This window comes from Myotis daubentonii, chromosome 6, assembly GCF_963259705.1.
Source record: "Myotis daubentonii chromosome 6, mMyoDau2.1, whole genome shotgun sequence".
Taxonomy (NCBI): domain Eukaryota; kingdom Metazoa; phylum Chordata; class Mammalia; order Chiroptera; family Vespertilionidae; genus Myotis; species Myotis daubentonii.
In genome coordinates this window covers 11,263,172-11,278,765 of record NC_081845.1, presented here as the reverse complement: position 1 = coordinate 11,278,765, position 15,594 = coordinate 11,263,172, and the positions used below count along the sequence as shown (strand labels likewise).

Sequence of the window (15,594 nt, the reverse complement as noted above, 5' to 3'; positions counted from 1 at the left end):
AAAGCCAGGATGTTTATGAAGAATCAGTTGGTGAGCCAGCAAATAAATATACACCAAGTGTAGAGATGCTTCTTGAGCCCATGATGTGGCCTGTTTGAGGCCAGACTCATAGGAGTGGTGTGTCCAGCCAAACAGTGGTGACCATGTTCCCATCATGACATAACTGCCTTGATCTCACTATGTTTATTCAAAATTGTTTTAGCCATCAACAGTTGCCAAGTTTCTGAATGAGATGAGAAATATTGGGGTCACTAAGGTATCTTTATCTTCTCTGCTTATAAGGACACATCGGCTAAAATAGAAAAATCTGTAATAAAAACAGCCACATAGCCACTTTGTACCACATGAGCCAGAGAGGATCAGCCCCTAGCTTCAGTTCTGCTTTCGCTGACCGTGTGACCTTGAGCTAGTAAGGTAACCTCTCATCTTCAATTCCTCATTTGTAAGTGTGAGTGATGTGTTGCACGGGTACCCCACAAACACCTGAAAATGAAATGAGGTGAAAGATGCAAAACTGCTTTGTTGACAGTGTAAGGGTTATTCTTAATCTATATATATCTATATATGTAAAAGCCCAGCTACCGTTCCGGCAGAATGACCGGAATGACCAGAACAACTGGTCACTATGACGTGCACTGACCACCAGGGGGCAGATGCTCAATGCAGCACCGCTCAGCCAGAAGCTGGGCTCACAGCTCGCGAGCGCAGTGGTGGTGGTGGGAGCCTCTCCTGCCTCCATGGCAGCACTAAGGAGCAGCAAGCCAAGCAGTAAGGACTGAGCAAGCAGGCCATAATGAGTGAGCAGGCGGGTGGTTAAGAGCGAGCAGGTGGGCGGTTAGGAGCAAGGGGTCCCGGGTTGCAAGAGAGATGTCCGACTGTTGGTTTAGGCCTGATCGGGTCTAAACCAGCAGTTGGACATCCCCCAAGAGGTCCCAGATTGCAAGAGGGCGCAGGCCGAGCTGAAGGACCCCACCCACACATACACCTGCATGAATTTCATGCATTGGGTCTCTAGTCTTTTGTAAAAACACAGTTAGTATTTGCCGGGAGCTGGTCCATCCTTGCTGTTTCAAAGGACCTGGCATATATGGCATACTGTTCTTAAAATGTTTGCTCACCTTCTTGGCACTATGTGTTTTAACCAAGGTTTCCTCTCTGAGAAAGGTTGTTTCCCCAGGTAGGGATTTTCCCTTGAAGTTAGAGAGGGAATAAAACCCCTCAACTAAGTGCCAGGCAGGTAATTAATCACTTTAACTATGAACAATCATGCTTAAGCTACATAATCTTTACTCCCTGGAATGGATATAAGAAATGCCCTAACCTTTGTAATAGAGATTGATAGGATTGAATCAACTGGTATAAATACAGATGTAACAAGACAGCGAGAGACAGAACTTAGAAGACAGAACCAAGAGGCACAGAACTTAGACACAGAACCTAGAGAAGAACCTAGAGACAGAACATGGCAAAAGATCCTGGACAGAAACTGGCAACAGAACCTAGAGACAGAATCTAGAGAGAGAACATGCCAAAAGATCCTGGACTGAACCTGACTAGAACCTGGTGACTGAACCTGGCTGGAGAACCTGGACAGAACCTGGCTGGAGAACCTGGAGAACCTAGCAAGAGAACATGGACACAGAACCTGGCTGGAGCTCCGAACCAGAACTTCACTGGAGATCCAGACCAGAACTTGGCTGGAGATCCTGGCTAGAGATCCCGGCTAGGCTGCTGATCAACTGAACGCTGTCTCCGTGTCATTCCTTCTTCGCCGACTCCATCCACACCTTTGGGGACCCCTGGACCTGCTGGGGTTGGACCCCGGCAAGTATTTATTATACATTATCAAAACATTCAAAGGTCAGAAGTGCATGAGGGTTGAAAACAAATTCCCTTCCTCTTAGTCTCCAGAATTGACCAAATTTGACAATTTAATGCTTATCTTTATAGGTATGTGTGTGCGTATGTACTTTTTTTTTTTTTAACAAAAAGGGATCATAGTATATGAATCAGAATTCTATGCAGTAATTTTTATGAGGCAAATTGTTACATATGTATGTGGAACAACAATGTTTTAGGTGACAAAGTTTGAGAACCACATTGATAGTGTGATATTATTTGTCTAGACACAGAGTATAAGGCTTCCTCTGGGAAGAATATATTGCAAAGGAATGAGGTAATTTTACTCTTTACTTCACATGCTTCCCTACCATTATCATTGTTTATGTTAAGCATGTATACTTTAATGGTAATTATTAAAGACTGGGCAGGAAAACATGGAGCATAGATAAACAAAATGGAGACAATGTAAGACTATTGAAGATGTACGTATAAATGGTAGACCAGAAAAAGAAAAGGAAAGAATATACAAAAGAATTTAGGAAATGAAATAAAGGAAGCAAAAATGAAAGTAGATGTGATATGATTTTCAAAAGTATGCATTAGGGAATAGAGAAAAATTGAGCATGCAGTTTCTGCTGCCAGATGTCTTGTTGTACGTGACTCTCAACCACAAGATATTCAGCCCTGTTAACTAGTTTTTTAATGGGTTTCTGTGACAAAGGGCAAGTAGAAGCTGGTACAAGCGTCTGCCAAGAGAGGAAGAACGGCTAAACATGATCAGTGCTCAATTGTTTTACAGTTTAAAGTTTTCATATATCATTTTTTAAATGCACAAACAGCCATGAATTTGTGGAATGGACAAAAATGACAATTGAATGTCCCCTGAAAAATCTTGACATCACCAAGCAACATAATTTATCTATACATAATCTTCTTCTCAATGAATCTTTGTATCCTTTCCATCCACACATCCTGTCATGTCTATATTCAAAATCTACCTTGAATCTAATTTTTCTCTCTTCATCACTATCAACCCAGTTCAAGTTCACTCCTGCCTGTTTCCACTGCGGTGGCCTCCTGACCAGTCTCTCCATTTCCACCTTGTCTCTCCCTCTTCCCCTGGCCATTCCTATTTTCCACAAGAGAAGCAAATCAATATCTCTAAAATGCTCATAGAATGAACCTAAAATCATCTGCATCATCTGTCTCTTGCTCATTTTTCCAGTTACTTTTAAGGCTTCCAACTCTGCTAAGATCTTTGTCCCCTCAGCCTTTGCACATACTGTTCCTGCAAATGGAAAGGCTCCTCTACTCTACAGATATCAGTTTCTCACAGATTTCCCCTTCCCCCTGCCTCCCCTCATCTACATTAGGCCACAATTTGTATTTCTATCTTTATTTGTATGATATGGGTTTTATCTGACTTCCCTGTATGTTGAAGCTGTGTAATGACTATATGGAGGTTCATAATACTATCCTCTCTATGTCTTTGCATATTTGAAATTTACCAAAATAAACAGCTTTAAGTTTTTCCTCTAATCCTACACACTAAAAACAACTATTGTCTGCAATTACCCTAAATTAGTTTTTCAAATTTCGTATTTAAACAATTTTACCTTCCTTTGCAGGATAAATTTTTGTATTTTTGTTCAGACATAAAATGCCAGTATTTTAAAGTTCCTAACAAGGTGTTGCCTGCAAGAAAGTGAACTTGAAATTGATATCATGTAGCCTAAAAGAAAGATCTGAAATTCAATTGTTTTTTTCCCCACTGTTTTTTGCTACTAAATGAAGTCTTATATTTGAAAGCAGCAATATTATTTACCATAAAGGACCCTAGACTAAGGATATAAAACTGTTGTTCTAGTTCCAGTTTGTCACTTTCAGTGACACATTTATCCTCACTTCCTTTTTTAAATAATTAATATAATAAAGAGGTAAAATTATAAATTTTTATTTCAGATCTAAAATTCCATACTTCCATAATTTGGAAGACCAAAGTAAAAAACCACCATCCTATCTAATAAAAGAGAAAAATGGTAATTGGCGTACGACGATACCCTTTTCATTGGCTAATCAGGGCTATATGCAAATTAACTACCAACTAAGATTGGCAGTTAACTGCCAATAAGATGGTGGTTAATTTGCATATGTAGGCACAATGCAGGGAGGTGAAAGGGAAAGCAGGAAGAAGCCCCCTGCCACTGACAGTGATCAGAAACCCAGGGGGGAGCTAAGAACTGGGGGGCAGGGCAAAGGCGGCCCCCAGCCATGATCAGAGAATCAGGCGCCTTTGCCGCCCTGGCCAGTGATAGCAGGAAGTAGGGGTGGAGCCAGCAATGGGAGCTGGGCAAGGTCGAAGCTGGCAGTCCCAGGAGCTAGGGGTCCCTTGCCTGGGCCTAAAGCGAAGCCCACAATCGCGGGGCCGCTGCAACTGCGGGTCCCCGCTGCCCGGCCCGGACGCCTAGGCCAGAGGCGTCAGGCCTGGGCAAGGGGCCGATCCTGCGATTGGAGGGTGATGGGGGTCAATGCCTGAGGGCTCCCAGTATGTGAGAGGGGGCAGGCTGGGCTGAGGGACACTCCCCCCCACACACACCCAGTGCACGAATTTCGTACACCGGGCCCCTAGTAAACAATAACAATGTTTATTCTTTAAACAATGAAGTAATAATTCAGAAGAACGCTTTTCCTTTTATTCATTCACAGGGTCATAACTCAGCAGTGGCGTGCATACCGTGTGAATCTACAAAGCCAAGAATAGGAACCACTGCATCTCCTTTTGAAATCCTGATGCTTCGATTCTTCTCTTCTCTGTTAACATATTTGTGCAACATGCTGTAGTACTGGTTCTTTGGATTGAAAGTATATAGTTCTGAAACCTGCTGCCAGTCTTTCATGCTCGGGGTCTTGCATTCCTTTGGATGTGAACCTTCAAAGAAACATTTAACATTCTCACTTGCCAATTCAGTCGCATGTTCTGTGGCTTGACTTCTGAGGATCTTCTGCTCCTGTTCCACATAGATTTTCCAAAAGCTCAGTTGTAGAAAACTAACTGGAGATACACATCGGGTGATAGCTACAATAATCAGAAGGCAGACGATAACAGCTGCTATCAGGATCCAGCCCAGTACCTAGGAAAACACATCAAAATACTAATTTAGTCGCATTTTTTACAAGTCATTATTAAATCCTCAGAAAAAGTTTGAACTACCCAGCAGTCATGATGAACAAGCAAGTTTGAGGTCTTAATCTCCTAAGAGAAATGAGTGGCAGTGACCTCCGGAACCCCTCCGGAACCCCTCTGGAACCCCTCGGTACAACTGCTTGCTCTGCAAGTCAGTCATTTTCCAAGTCCTGTCAAGAGTCCGGGGAGATGCCTATATGTCACTCCCCTCGAACTCAAAACGTGGAATATTGGCAAATCCAGTGAAGCCAGCATTCATCTTCAAAAACCTCTGAGCTTTGTGTTCCTAGAAGAAGTGTGGGATGGTGCTTTAGAGCCAGGCAGACTCATTTCCTGGTGACAATTCTGCCTTCTTCTGGCTGAGCCAACAACCCCACCTGGACTCAGTGTATTTGTCGGAGACTAATGTAGACGTAAAGGACCTAGCGCGGGTTCTCGCACAGAGTAGGTGCCTAACGCTGAATGGGGCGCCTTTCCTCTTTTTCATCCCGTTTATCATCACATTTGCCTCTTAGCTCATGGGAAGCAAGAAGCCATTCTAGTTGGTCTTAGTGTCCTATGTCTGGGGAAGGGGCATGGATTTCTCATTTCCCGGGTCCGCCCGCAGAAGCCCGCCCTCTCCGCTGACCTGCGACTGGGCCCTGAGGTCCGTCCGGAGGTCCTGCACGTCGGACGGCTGCGCCTTGTTGCAGGGAACCAGCGGGAGTTGTTGGGCGCACTGGGGGTCACGGTCCGAGCACAGGCGCCGCGCCAGGAAGCGGCTCCCGCTGGCCGCGCACTCGTAGAAGGAGCCCCCGAGCAGCGCCACGGCCACCCAGGTGAGGGGCGCGATGGCGGCCGCCCCGCTCAGCTGCGCGCACACCAGGGCCCCGCGCCGCCCCGCGTTGCAGCAGACGTTGCAGCAGGCGCGGCAGCCGGTGTCGTCGTCGCGGTCGTCGGCGCCCCGCTGGCAGCAGCCGGTGAGCAGGCGCCAGGTGCGAGCGCTCAGCACGTAGCCCAGGAGGAAGAGCGCCAGCGCGGGGACCAGCAGGAACACCAGCCCGTAGGTCAGGTTCCAGGCGGCGCTGCAGGGGCACTGGAACACCGCGGTGGAGAAGATGCGCTCCCCGCTCGCGGTCAGAAGAGTCAGCAGGCCATAGCCCAGCGTGATGCGGTGCTTGAGGTACAGGTCCAGCACCGTCTGCAGCTTCTTCATTGGCTCCATGCCCCAGGCGCAGCGGACAGGTCTGGATGCTTCTCCCTCTTGGCCGCCCTGCGCCTGGGATGCTTTGGTGTCCTGGGGTCTGGGGCTTTCCGCTCTGCTAAGAAGCAACTTCTAAAAAGGGAAGAGGACTTCTCTGGCCCTGAGCTTTCGCTTTCTTCTTTCAACGAAACCAGCCCTGACTGAAAAGCAGACCCGACCACATACACCATTGGCCTCCCCAATGCCCACCCCTTTCTCAAGGCTGCTGCATTGGTGACCTCCCTCCCCAGTGCATGAACTCTGATTGAAGGTGGACTCTGTCCCATGGAAACGTTTGCTTCCACCCATCTGACAAGGAACCAGGGGACTTTCCTTACCCTTCCTGCCCCAATGCAGCTCCCCAAAGCCAACAATACTTCTAACTTGGGCAAACTGGGGAAAACCATTTCCTTGATTGCAGCCACCTAGTTCCTAAGCCTGAAGGAACAGTTACCAAAAACCCTCTGATCATTAACAGGAAACACAGATTCCTGGTTTCTCTTTCATAAGCTAATTCACAACGAAGCCCAGCTCAAGTTCTAGTACCTCCCTGGTGTCTGTTGACTTCCTGTTCCTCTCTGGACAGAACCCCCACATCACTCACCTTGTTCTCTCCTCTGCCTGATCTCCCACCGGACATAAAGGACATTAGATTAAATACATTATATTTTATATTGACTTTTGCCTTTTTTTTTTTTTCAGGTATATCCTTAAACTGTGGATACCTGGAGGAGTGTCAAGTTCTTACTCAGTGACCACCAAGTTGATCACTGGGGACTGGGGAGGAGTATACGGTTGTTCAAAAATACCACTTGAGCCCGCCGTGGTGGTTCAGTGATTGAGTGTCGACCTATGAACGAGGAGGTCTGGATTCGATTCCCGGTCAGGTTGTGGGCTCCATTCCCAGTGTAGGGCATGCAGGAGGCAGCCGATCAATGATTCTCTCTCATCATTGATGTTTCTAGCTTTCTCTCCCTCTCCCATTCCCCTCTCTGAAATCAATAAAAATATATTTTAAAAAATATCACTTGAACCAAAAACATTTCAAACTGCAGCTACATCTAACTAACATGTTGTTTCCGCCGCTACCTTTAGTTTTTTCAAAGCAGCATGTCTCTGACACAAACTGTAACCACTTCTGTGAAAATGACCTGACTCTGTGTGGCTCCAGAGCAGGTAAGGTGTACTTTGAAGTTAGGTGCAGTGTGTGTGTGTGTGTGTGTGTGTGTGTGTGTGTGTGTGTAAGTTAGTGCCTCTAAAACTCAGCATCTCATTTGTAAAAGCAGGTTAATAGTGCTCACTTTTCAAGACTGTTGAGCCGAGTAAATTGAGTAGCATTTGTCAATCACCTTTACATATAGGGTGTGCCTATTAAATGAATACTCAATGTGAGCGATTACCTCTTACATTGCAACTTTGAGATTAGACAACGAATAACTGTTGAACATAACTTAAGAATTCAGATGAATGCTGAGTTTTAGACCAAGGATTATATCCAGTGAGGCAACAATCCTCTACTACCTTAAGAGAATTGGTGTGCCCTTAACTGTCCACCTCATCACCAGGAGGGTTTTTGGATATGAAGTCTAGGTGGGCAGGTCACAATGAACTGGTCGCTGTTGGCACCCATCAACTAGGTTTGCTTTATCTATCTGAAAAGAATTAGTAACCTACAGAACCAAGTGAATTGTTAGAGAAGGGGCAAGAAATGTATTACTCTTTTCTTAGTCCAACTTGATGCCGTCTTAGTTACCTCCCACCACCCGTATCTGGTACAAGACTACTGTTCTGTAGCATTTTGATGAACAGTTATGCTTTCTTTTGCGTCTTCAGAAGTTGTCCCCAGATCAGGGTCCTCATTGTCAATCAGTGGGTGCCATCTTCTCTGAGATTAGACCAGGTCTGCCTCTACACTTGCAGCAAAATTGCATGTTTGAAGCAAATCACTTCTGACTATCATCTCTGTAATCTTACATTTCCAAAAAACAAAACAAAACAAAACCTCTGCCTTTCCATGCTCATGTGACTGGGATTATTGAATACAGCAGGAATAATTTGCCCATGTATATTATAGTGCAGAGGATATAGATAATAAGGGGAAAGTTCTCAAGGTTATGCAGAAAATTAGGATAGAACTGTGTGGTAGAGAATGTCCTGAGAAAGCCTCCATAAGTACAGGGCACTTAAGCAGAAATCTAAACAGAAAAAAGAAATCTGAATGGCCAAGGCTCTGGAGTGCCAAGGAGTGTGGCATGCTGTGGTTGGAAAGTGATGGGAGTATGGAGGTGAGAAGGAAAGTGGCCCATCATGAGGGCAGAGCTGCAGGTTGAGGTCAGGGTTAAGGTCTTTATAGACCAGAATATGTAGTTTGCAGTCCTGCCCTGAAATGCATTACAGCCTGAGCTGCATCCTGACCTATTATCCTGTCAGCTTGTGTCTGCAAACACCACCCCCTGGGGTTGCCACCCCTGTGCTCCCCCATCATGAATCCCACAGATTCCGATGATCATTCTGTCCCTGTGACACGTCTCCATAGCCATGAGAGTCTGGGTCCTGCCTGCCAGCCCGCATTTTCTCCCAGCATTTGCAGTTGGCTCTTATATACTGGCATCCACCCCACCGCCTCTAGAGCAGTGGGTGGTTCTAGTTCGGGTCCCTTGAAAATCACCAAGCCCTTTATGTCCAGCTCTGTTCTGAGAAAACATTGCTCAGATGTTTAACCCTTAGTGGAAATAGAATAAAATACTAATGATGTAGAGAGGAGTCAAGAATTTTCTCTGAGAGTAGAGTGAATAATATTTGAAAGACCTTTACACTTTTGAAAATCCATAATTGAACACCAATGTTAAGCCCATTAGAACACCAATGGTTATGGGTTTTTGTTTTAACTGCGTTACTTTGTTTCTCAACATTCATTATCACTGGTTTTAGAAACCACAAAACATTTCTCAAAAAAGAAAGCAAGATCAAGTCTTGAAAGGAAGTAAACATTCACATTGTTCATAGCAATCATCTTCAAAGGAGCTCGTTTTCAAACTTTATTCTCTGTAGCTTTCAAGAGAACCCAGACTAATGGTATGACCTGGTTGGAATACAACTGCTAGATTCTAGCAAAGTGTCAATCCTGTCCCCAAGACTCATCTACAAGAGTAAAATCAAATTAAGGTTCACATCTTGTAAGTATTTTCCATGTGCAAGACACAACTTTAAAAGAAACATTCTTCCAGTCAGCATGACTCAGTGGTTGAGCGTCAACTTATGAATCAGGAGGTCGGGGTTCCAGTCCAGGTCAGGGCACATGCCGGGATTGCCGGCTCGATCCCCAGTGGGGAGAGTGCAGGAGGCAGCCAATCTATGATTCTCTCTCATTATTGACATTTATATCTTTCTCTCCATCTACCTTCTCTCTGAAATCAATAAAAATGTATTTTTTTAAATAAAAGAAACATTCTTTTTGTAAAATTTTATTTTAGAGAGGGAGAGAGGGAAAAAGGGAGAGAGGGAGAGAGAGAGAGAGAGAGAAAGAGAGAGAGAGAGAGAGAGAGAGAGAGAGAGAGAGAGAGAGAGAAACATCTATTTGTTGTTCCACTTATTTGTGCATTCATTGGTAGGTAGTTTCTTTTTTTAACTTTATTTTTATTGTTGACACTATGTCCCCATCTCCCTCCCCCCCACCCCTGCTCTGCCCACCTCCACCCAGCCTCCACCAGTACTTTCCTCTAGCTATCACCACACTGTTGTTTGTGTCTATGAGTTATGCACATATGTTCTTTGGTTAATCTCTTTCACCATTCCTCCCAACCCTCTCCCTTCTGACAGCTGTCAGTCTGTTCCATGTATACATGCCTCTGGTTCTTTTCTGTTCATCAGTTTATTTTGTTCATTAGATTCCACATATGAGTGAGATCATTTGGTATTTGTCTTTCTCTGACTGGCTTATTTCACTCAACATAATACTCTCAAGGTCCCTCCCTGCTGTCACAAAGGTCTGCGTTCCTTCTTCTTTACAGCCATGTAGTATTCCATTGTGTAAATGTACCACAGTTGTTTTTTATCCATTCATCTACTGATGGGCACTTGGGCTGTTGTAAATAATGCTGCCGTGAATACAGGGGTGCATATATTCTTTCTGATTGGTGTTTCTGGATTCTTAGGATATATTCCTAGAAGTGGGATTGTTGGGTCAAAAGGCAATTCCATTTTTAATTTTTTGAGGAAACTCCATACTGTTTTCCACAGTGGCTACACCAGTCTGCATTCCCACCAGCAGTGCACAAGGATGCCCTTTTCTCCACATCCTTGCCAGTACTTGTTGTTTGTTGACTTAATACTATAATGGTAGCCATTCTGGCAGGTGTGAGATGGTATCTCATTATGGTTTTAATTAGTGATGTTGAGCAGCTTCCAGTTACTCTGTAGCCATCCTGGAATCTCATTGGTTGATTCTTTTATATGCCTTGATGGGGGATCAAACCCACAACCTTGGTTGTATTGGGACAATGCTCTAACCAACTGAATTACCCAGCGGGTGTCCAGGTGACCAGGGCCAAGATACAACTTTAAATGCCAAACTTAAGTAAATTTAGAAAGTGTGACACTCTTAAGCTTAAAGAATACTCTTCTGGGCCAGGGGTTTAGCTGGTTGGAGGATCGTCCCATACGCCCAAAGGTTTGTGGGTTCAATCCCAGCTCAGGATTCATAGGGGCGGCAACTAATCTATGTTTCTCTCTCACATCAGTATTTCTCTCTCTCCTTCTCTCTTCCTTCCTCTTTCTAAAAATTAATAAAAATATATCCTTGAGTGAGGATTAAAAACAAAGAATACTGTTCTGCATGTTATAATTTGTAGATATATCATTTAGTTATGTAATATATTTTAAAATCTGGAACCAGCCCTAACCAGTTTGGCTCAGTGGATAGAGCATCAGCCTGTGGACTGAAGGGTCCCAGGTTTGATTCTGGCCAAAGGCATGTACCTTGGTTGTGGGCACATCCCCAGTGGGGAGTGTGCAGGATGCAGCTGAATTGATGTTTCTCTCTCATCGATGTTTCTAGCTCTCTATCCCTCTCCCTGCCTACTGTTAAAAATCAATAAGATATATTTTAATCCTATATAATAAAGAGGGAATATGCTAATTGACCCTCACACTGTTGCAAAGATGGCAGCCCCCACAGCCAATAAGGAGGGATATGCTAATTAACTGCCACACCCTCAATGATGGCAGCGCCCAGTCCCCTCAGCCATGCCACGCACCTGCCTCCAGAGTCCCCAGTCCCCTCAGCCCCCCAGCTGCCCAGGGCCGGCCCGAGGCTCAGGTAACCAGGGCCAGCAAAGGCTTGCGCTGCCGGCAGTGGCAGCAACAGAGGTGTGATGGGGCATCACCTTCCCCAATTGCCGGGTATCTCCTGCCCCTGAGGGCTCCTGGACTGTGAGAGGGGGCAGGGCGGGCTGAGCCCCGCCCCCCCCTCCAGTGCATGAATTTTCATGCACCAGGCCTCTAGTAAGTAAGTAAGTACATAAATAAATAAATATAAATAAAATCTGGAATCTATTATTATGTCAAGACTTTTGAACATTTATAAAAGTTCTTCCTATGGAAATGTAAACAGAGGAAAGATCAGATCTTTTCTTTGGCATAGGAGTGTCATTTGTTAAAAGACAATACCATGGCATTTCAAATGCCAACCTTGTGACAAACACTAGTTAAGTCTATCTAGAGAGAAACAAGGCAACACCAGGGAGAAGATAGGGCCATGGGGCAATTTTAGGTGCAGCTGAAGGGCCACCTGGACACCCACTGCTACCCACTGTCACCAGAGTCACAGTAGAGGGTGGCAGAGCTGCAGGCCTTGGCAGAGCAGGGACTCTCCCACGATTCCTCCTGTCCTCCTTCCTGCCCAGCTCAGCTTGTTTACTCAGCAGAGTCTGGTATGGGGTGCTCACCTTCCCTATGACCTTCCCCATTTCTCCACTATCTTCTCAGACCCACACAACTGAATTGCCTCAGAAAGGGATTTTCCTTCTTACTTGAGCTGTGAACAGTAACCAAAGGGAAATAATTCTTTTTCTATATTTTATTAGATTCCTTAAAGAGGAATCTTGGAAGCAGTGAGCCAGGCCTGAATAGGTTTTGTTGACGCCTAGTCTCAGAGCTTGACTATCTGTGACTCTGCTTTGGCATTTGACCTCCTACAGTAGTGCCAGGCACCTGCAGTCCTTAACCTTATTAAGTTAATTTGAATTTGGCTATTAATGACACTCTCTGGCTCTTCTCCTAACTCAATAAGTACTCATCTAAGTCTCCTTCCCAGGCTCCTCCTCTTCCCAACTATTAATATTGATGCTCACTAAAGTTCAATCCTTTCCCCATACACTTCCTAAATAATCTCATTTTGGCATCACCACTGAGTACATGTGTGACCTCAGGCAAGCTAATTGACCTTTCTGTGCCTCAATTCTCTCACGTACAAAATGAAAATAGTACCTGCCTCATTAGGTTGTTGAAGATGAAATGAGTCGATACATGTAATATTTTTAGAAGAGTGCCTGGCTCATAATAAATGCTCAAAAAGTATTGTTGATTATTATTATCTCCTTTCCCATGGCTTTGACAATCAACTGTATGCTACTAGATCCAAATCTTCATCTCTAGCTCCTCCCTTTCCTAAGTTCTAGATAGGCATTTCTGATTATCTAGCCAATATTTCCACTTGTGTGTTCAGCAGTCCACCTCAAACCCAAAATAGAACTCATTTCTCCCTAAAACTTATTTCTCCTCCAGATTTTTAAAGTCAGTTGAGGATATCAGTCTTTCAAACTAGAAAACTCAGGGTCACCTGTGAGTGCCACTCCTGTGAGCTCCATGCTGCCTCAGGACTGTCTCTCAGATGGAACCTCTCTCTCCATCCTCATTGAAAGTGGAGCAGACCCTTAGTACTTCACCCCACTCTAGTTTATGCCACTCAGTCCTGTCACAGTTAACTTCCTGAAAAAGGAATCTGAACATGTTCTACAAACTGTTAGGTCTGTGTGAACATGATACAGGGCACAAAAGCTCAGAGCAATATCGTTTGCATTAGGCAAAAACTGTTGTTTTTTTAATCAAAGAACAAATATCCAACAGCAGCAGCCAAGATAAACTGTGAAATATACAAACAAGAAAATGCTATACAGCAATGAAAATAAATAAATGCTGCTACAACAACAAGAAATAACAAGGATGAGTCTTAAAAACAATGTTGAGTAATAGAAATCAAACACAAAGAATATAATCAGTATGATTCTATTTGTAAAAAGTTCAGAAATAGTCAAAACTAAACTTCATTTTCTGAGGATGTATACATAAGTAATCTATAATAATAAAAGGGTACTATGCCAATTAGACCGGACGTCCTTCTGGACGTCATTCCAGATGTCCTTCTGGACGAAACCAGGACCGGAGTGAAGTCCAGGTCCTGGGTGCCTGCGGGCGGCTGGAGGGAAGCAAGCCCAGGTCCCAGGTGCCAGAGGGAAGCCGGTGCCAGCAGCCAGGGGAAGGAAGGCCTACTCCTGCACGAATTTTCGTGCATTGGGGCTCTAATAAAACTACAAAGGAAAACAAAATAGTGATGAAGAATCACAAGGACAGTGGGCATGAATGGGCTTATGATTGGGGTAGGGAGGACAAGCAAGATGTTCACAATGCTATTTTTTTTATACCAGGGTGATGGTTATGGAAGTGTTTGCTTTATAATTATGCTTTGTACAGTATATTTGTTTTAATAGTTTTCTGACTATAGGTTATATATCTCAACTTAAGGTAGGAAAAGAAAGAAATCCAATTGCATTATTTTCCAGTTGAAAACCCCCAGTGCTCCCAGCTGTCAAGAGGACAAGTTCCATACTCCCTAAGTTGGCACAGAAGCTCTTCTTAGTCTTGTTCTATCCATCTGAGTGCCACTCCATCCCGTGCACCCGTTTCCAACAACGCTGACCCCCTTACTGGTAGCTGAACTTACATCTTATGGTCTTCCTCAATTCTATGCCTTCTCACTTGCTCTTAGCACTGCCTTGAATGACATTTCTCTGTTCTTCTCCTGGAAAACGACTCTCCTCCTTTAATACTTAGTCATCTCTTCACTGAAGCCACCTTCAAAACCTACAAGCAGAGTTAGTGGTTCTGTTTTGTTGCTCCCACATCATTCAACGAATAAAAATGCTGCAATAGTTCTTAACATGCAACATTCCTTTCCAGAGCTGTGTTTACCCAGCTAATCTGAGAGGTTTCAGAGAGGAGGACTTGTTACTCATCCTTGCATTCTTCTACAAAGTCAGTCACTCCCTGTCACAACTCTCTTCTCACACCTGATATAGCCCTCACCACATTGCATATTAGCATTATCTCCTTTCAAAACTGTTCCAACAGGTGTCTCACAATTTTTTTTGAGAATTAAAATGAGATAGTATGAAGAACCAAGCACAATATTGAGAACATTTTTGTTTCACATTTATATTTTATAAAAGATTTTTTAAAACAGTGGTGAATGTGCTAGGGGGCGCTAATTCACCACCATAATAGGCTCTATGGGCTGTTAACACTTGCTTGTTCACCTAATTGGGAACCAAAGAAAGAATCAGATGTTTAGTAAACAAAATATCATCTACCGTTGCTCAATGAAATAAGTTAACATAGTTCAAACATTTAAATCTATAACTTACTTGACAACATTTTGGTAAAGAACAATCTAACAGCCAGATTGATGGCATCATACTTATTTCCACCCCTATTTGTTTATTCTCCAACCTAGGGTTGTTCCACCTAGAAGTGCAAAAGTCAAGCAAAGCAAGCACTGTCGATTTAGGCGATACCCTCACCTGCCCTAAAGTGAAGAAATGCCAAGCAAGGTGTTTCCTTAACTGTAAAACAGGGAAGGGGAGTGGGGGGAGGGGGGGCTTAGATCATCTTCAAGGTCGCTTTCAACCCTACCATTCTGTAATATACTAGGTACAGTTCTAGTTCTAGAAAGAGCAGGCATGATCTCAAAAAATACAAACACTCAAGCAAAAAATGATGTAATTCAGTCAAAAGTGAAAAATAAAGACTTTTAAAAATCTCCCCAAACAGGAAAAAACCAAAACTGCAGATCCATTTTTTTCCTTCCATATAATGCTGGATTTAAAAAAGCAATGTGTATGCCAAAACCGGTTTGGCTCTGTGGATAGAGCGTTGGCCTGCGGACTGAAGGGTCCCAGGTTCGATTCTGGTCAAGGGCCTATACCTTGGTTGCAGGCACATCCCCAGTGGGAGGTGTGCAGGAGGCAGCTGGTCGATGTTTCTCTCTCATCGATGTTTCTAACTCTCTATC

The 15,594-nt window shown here is 44.0% G+C and overlaps 1 protein-coding gene across 1 annotated transcript; it reads right to left on the bottom strand.

Moving 5' to 3' along the window:
* Window positions 1–4,477: 4,477 nt before the first annotated feature.
* Window positions 4,478–6,812, bottom strand: CALHM6 (calcium homeostasis modulator family member 6). The gene is made up of 2 exons (XM_059700104.1): window positions 5,655–6,812; window positions 4,478–4,973 (listed from the first exon to the last, which is right to left on the bottom strand). Exons 1-2 carry the CDS (start codon window positions 6,228–6,230, stop codon window positions 4,551–4,553), a joined length of 999 nt encoding a protein of 332 aa, XP_059556087.1. The 5' UTR covers window positions 6,231–6,812; the 3' UTR covers window positions 4,478–4,550.
* Window positions 6,813–15,594: the final 8,782 nt, after the last annotated feature.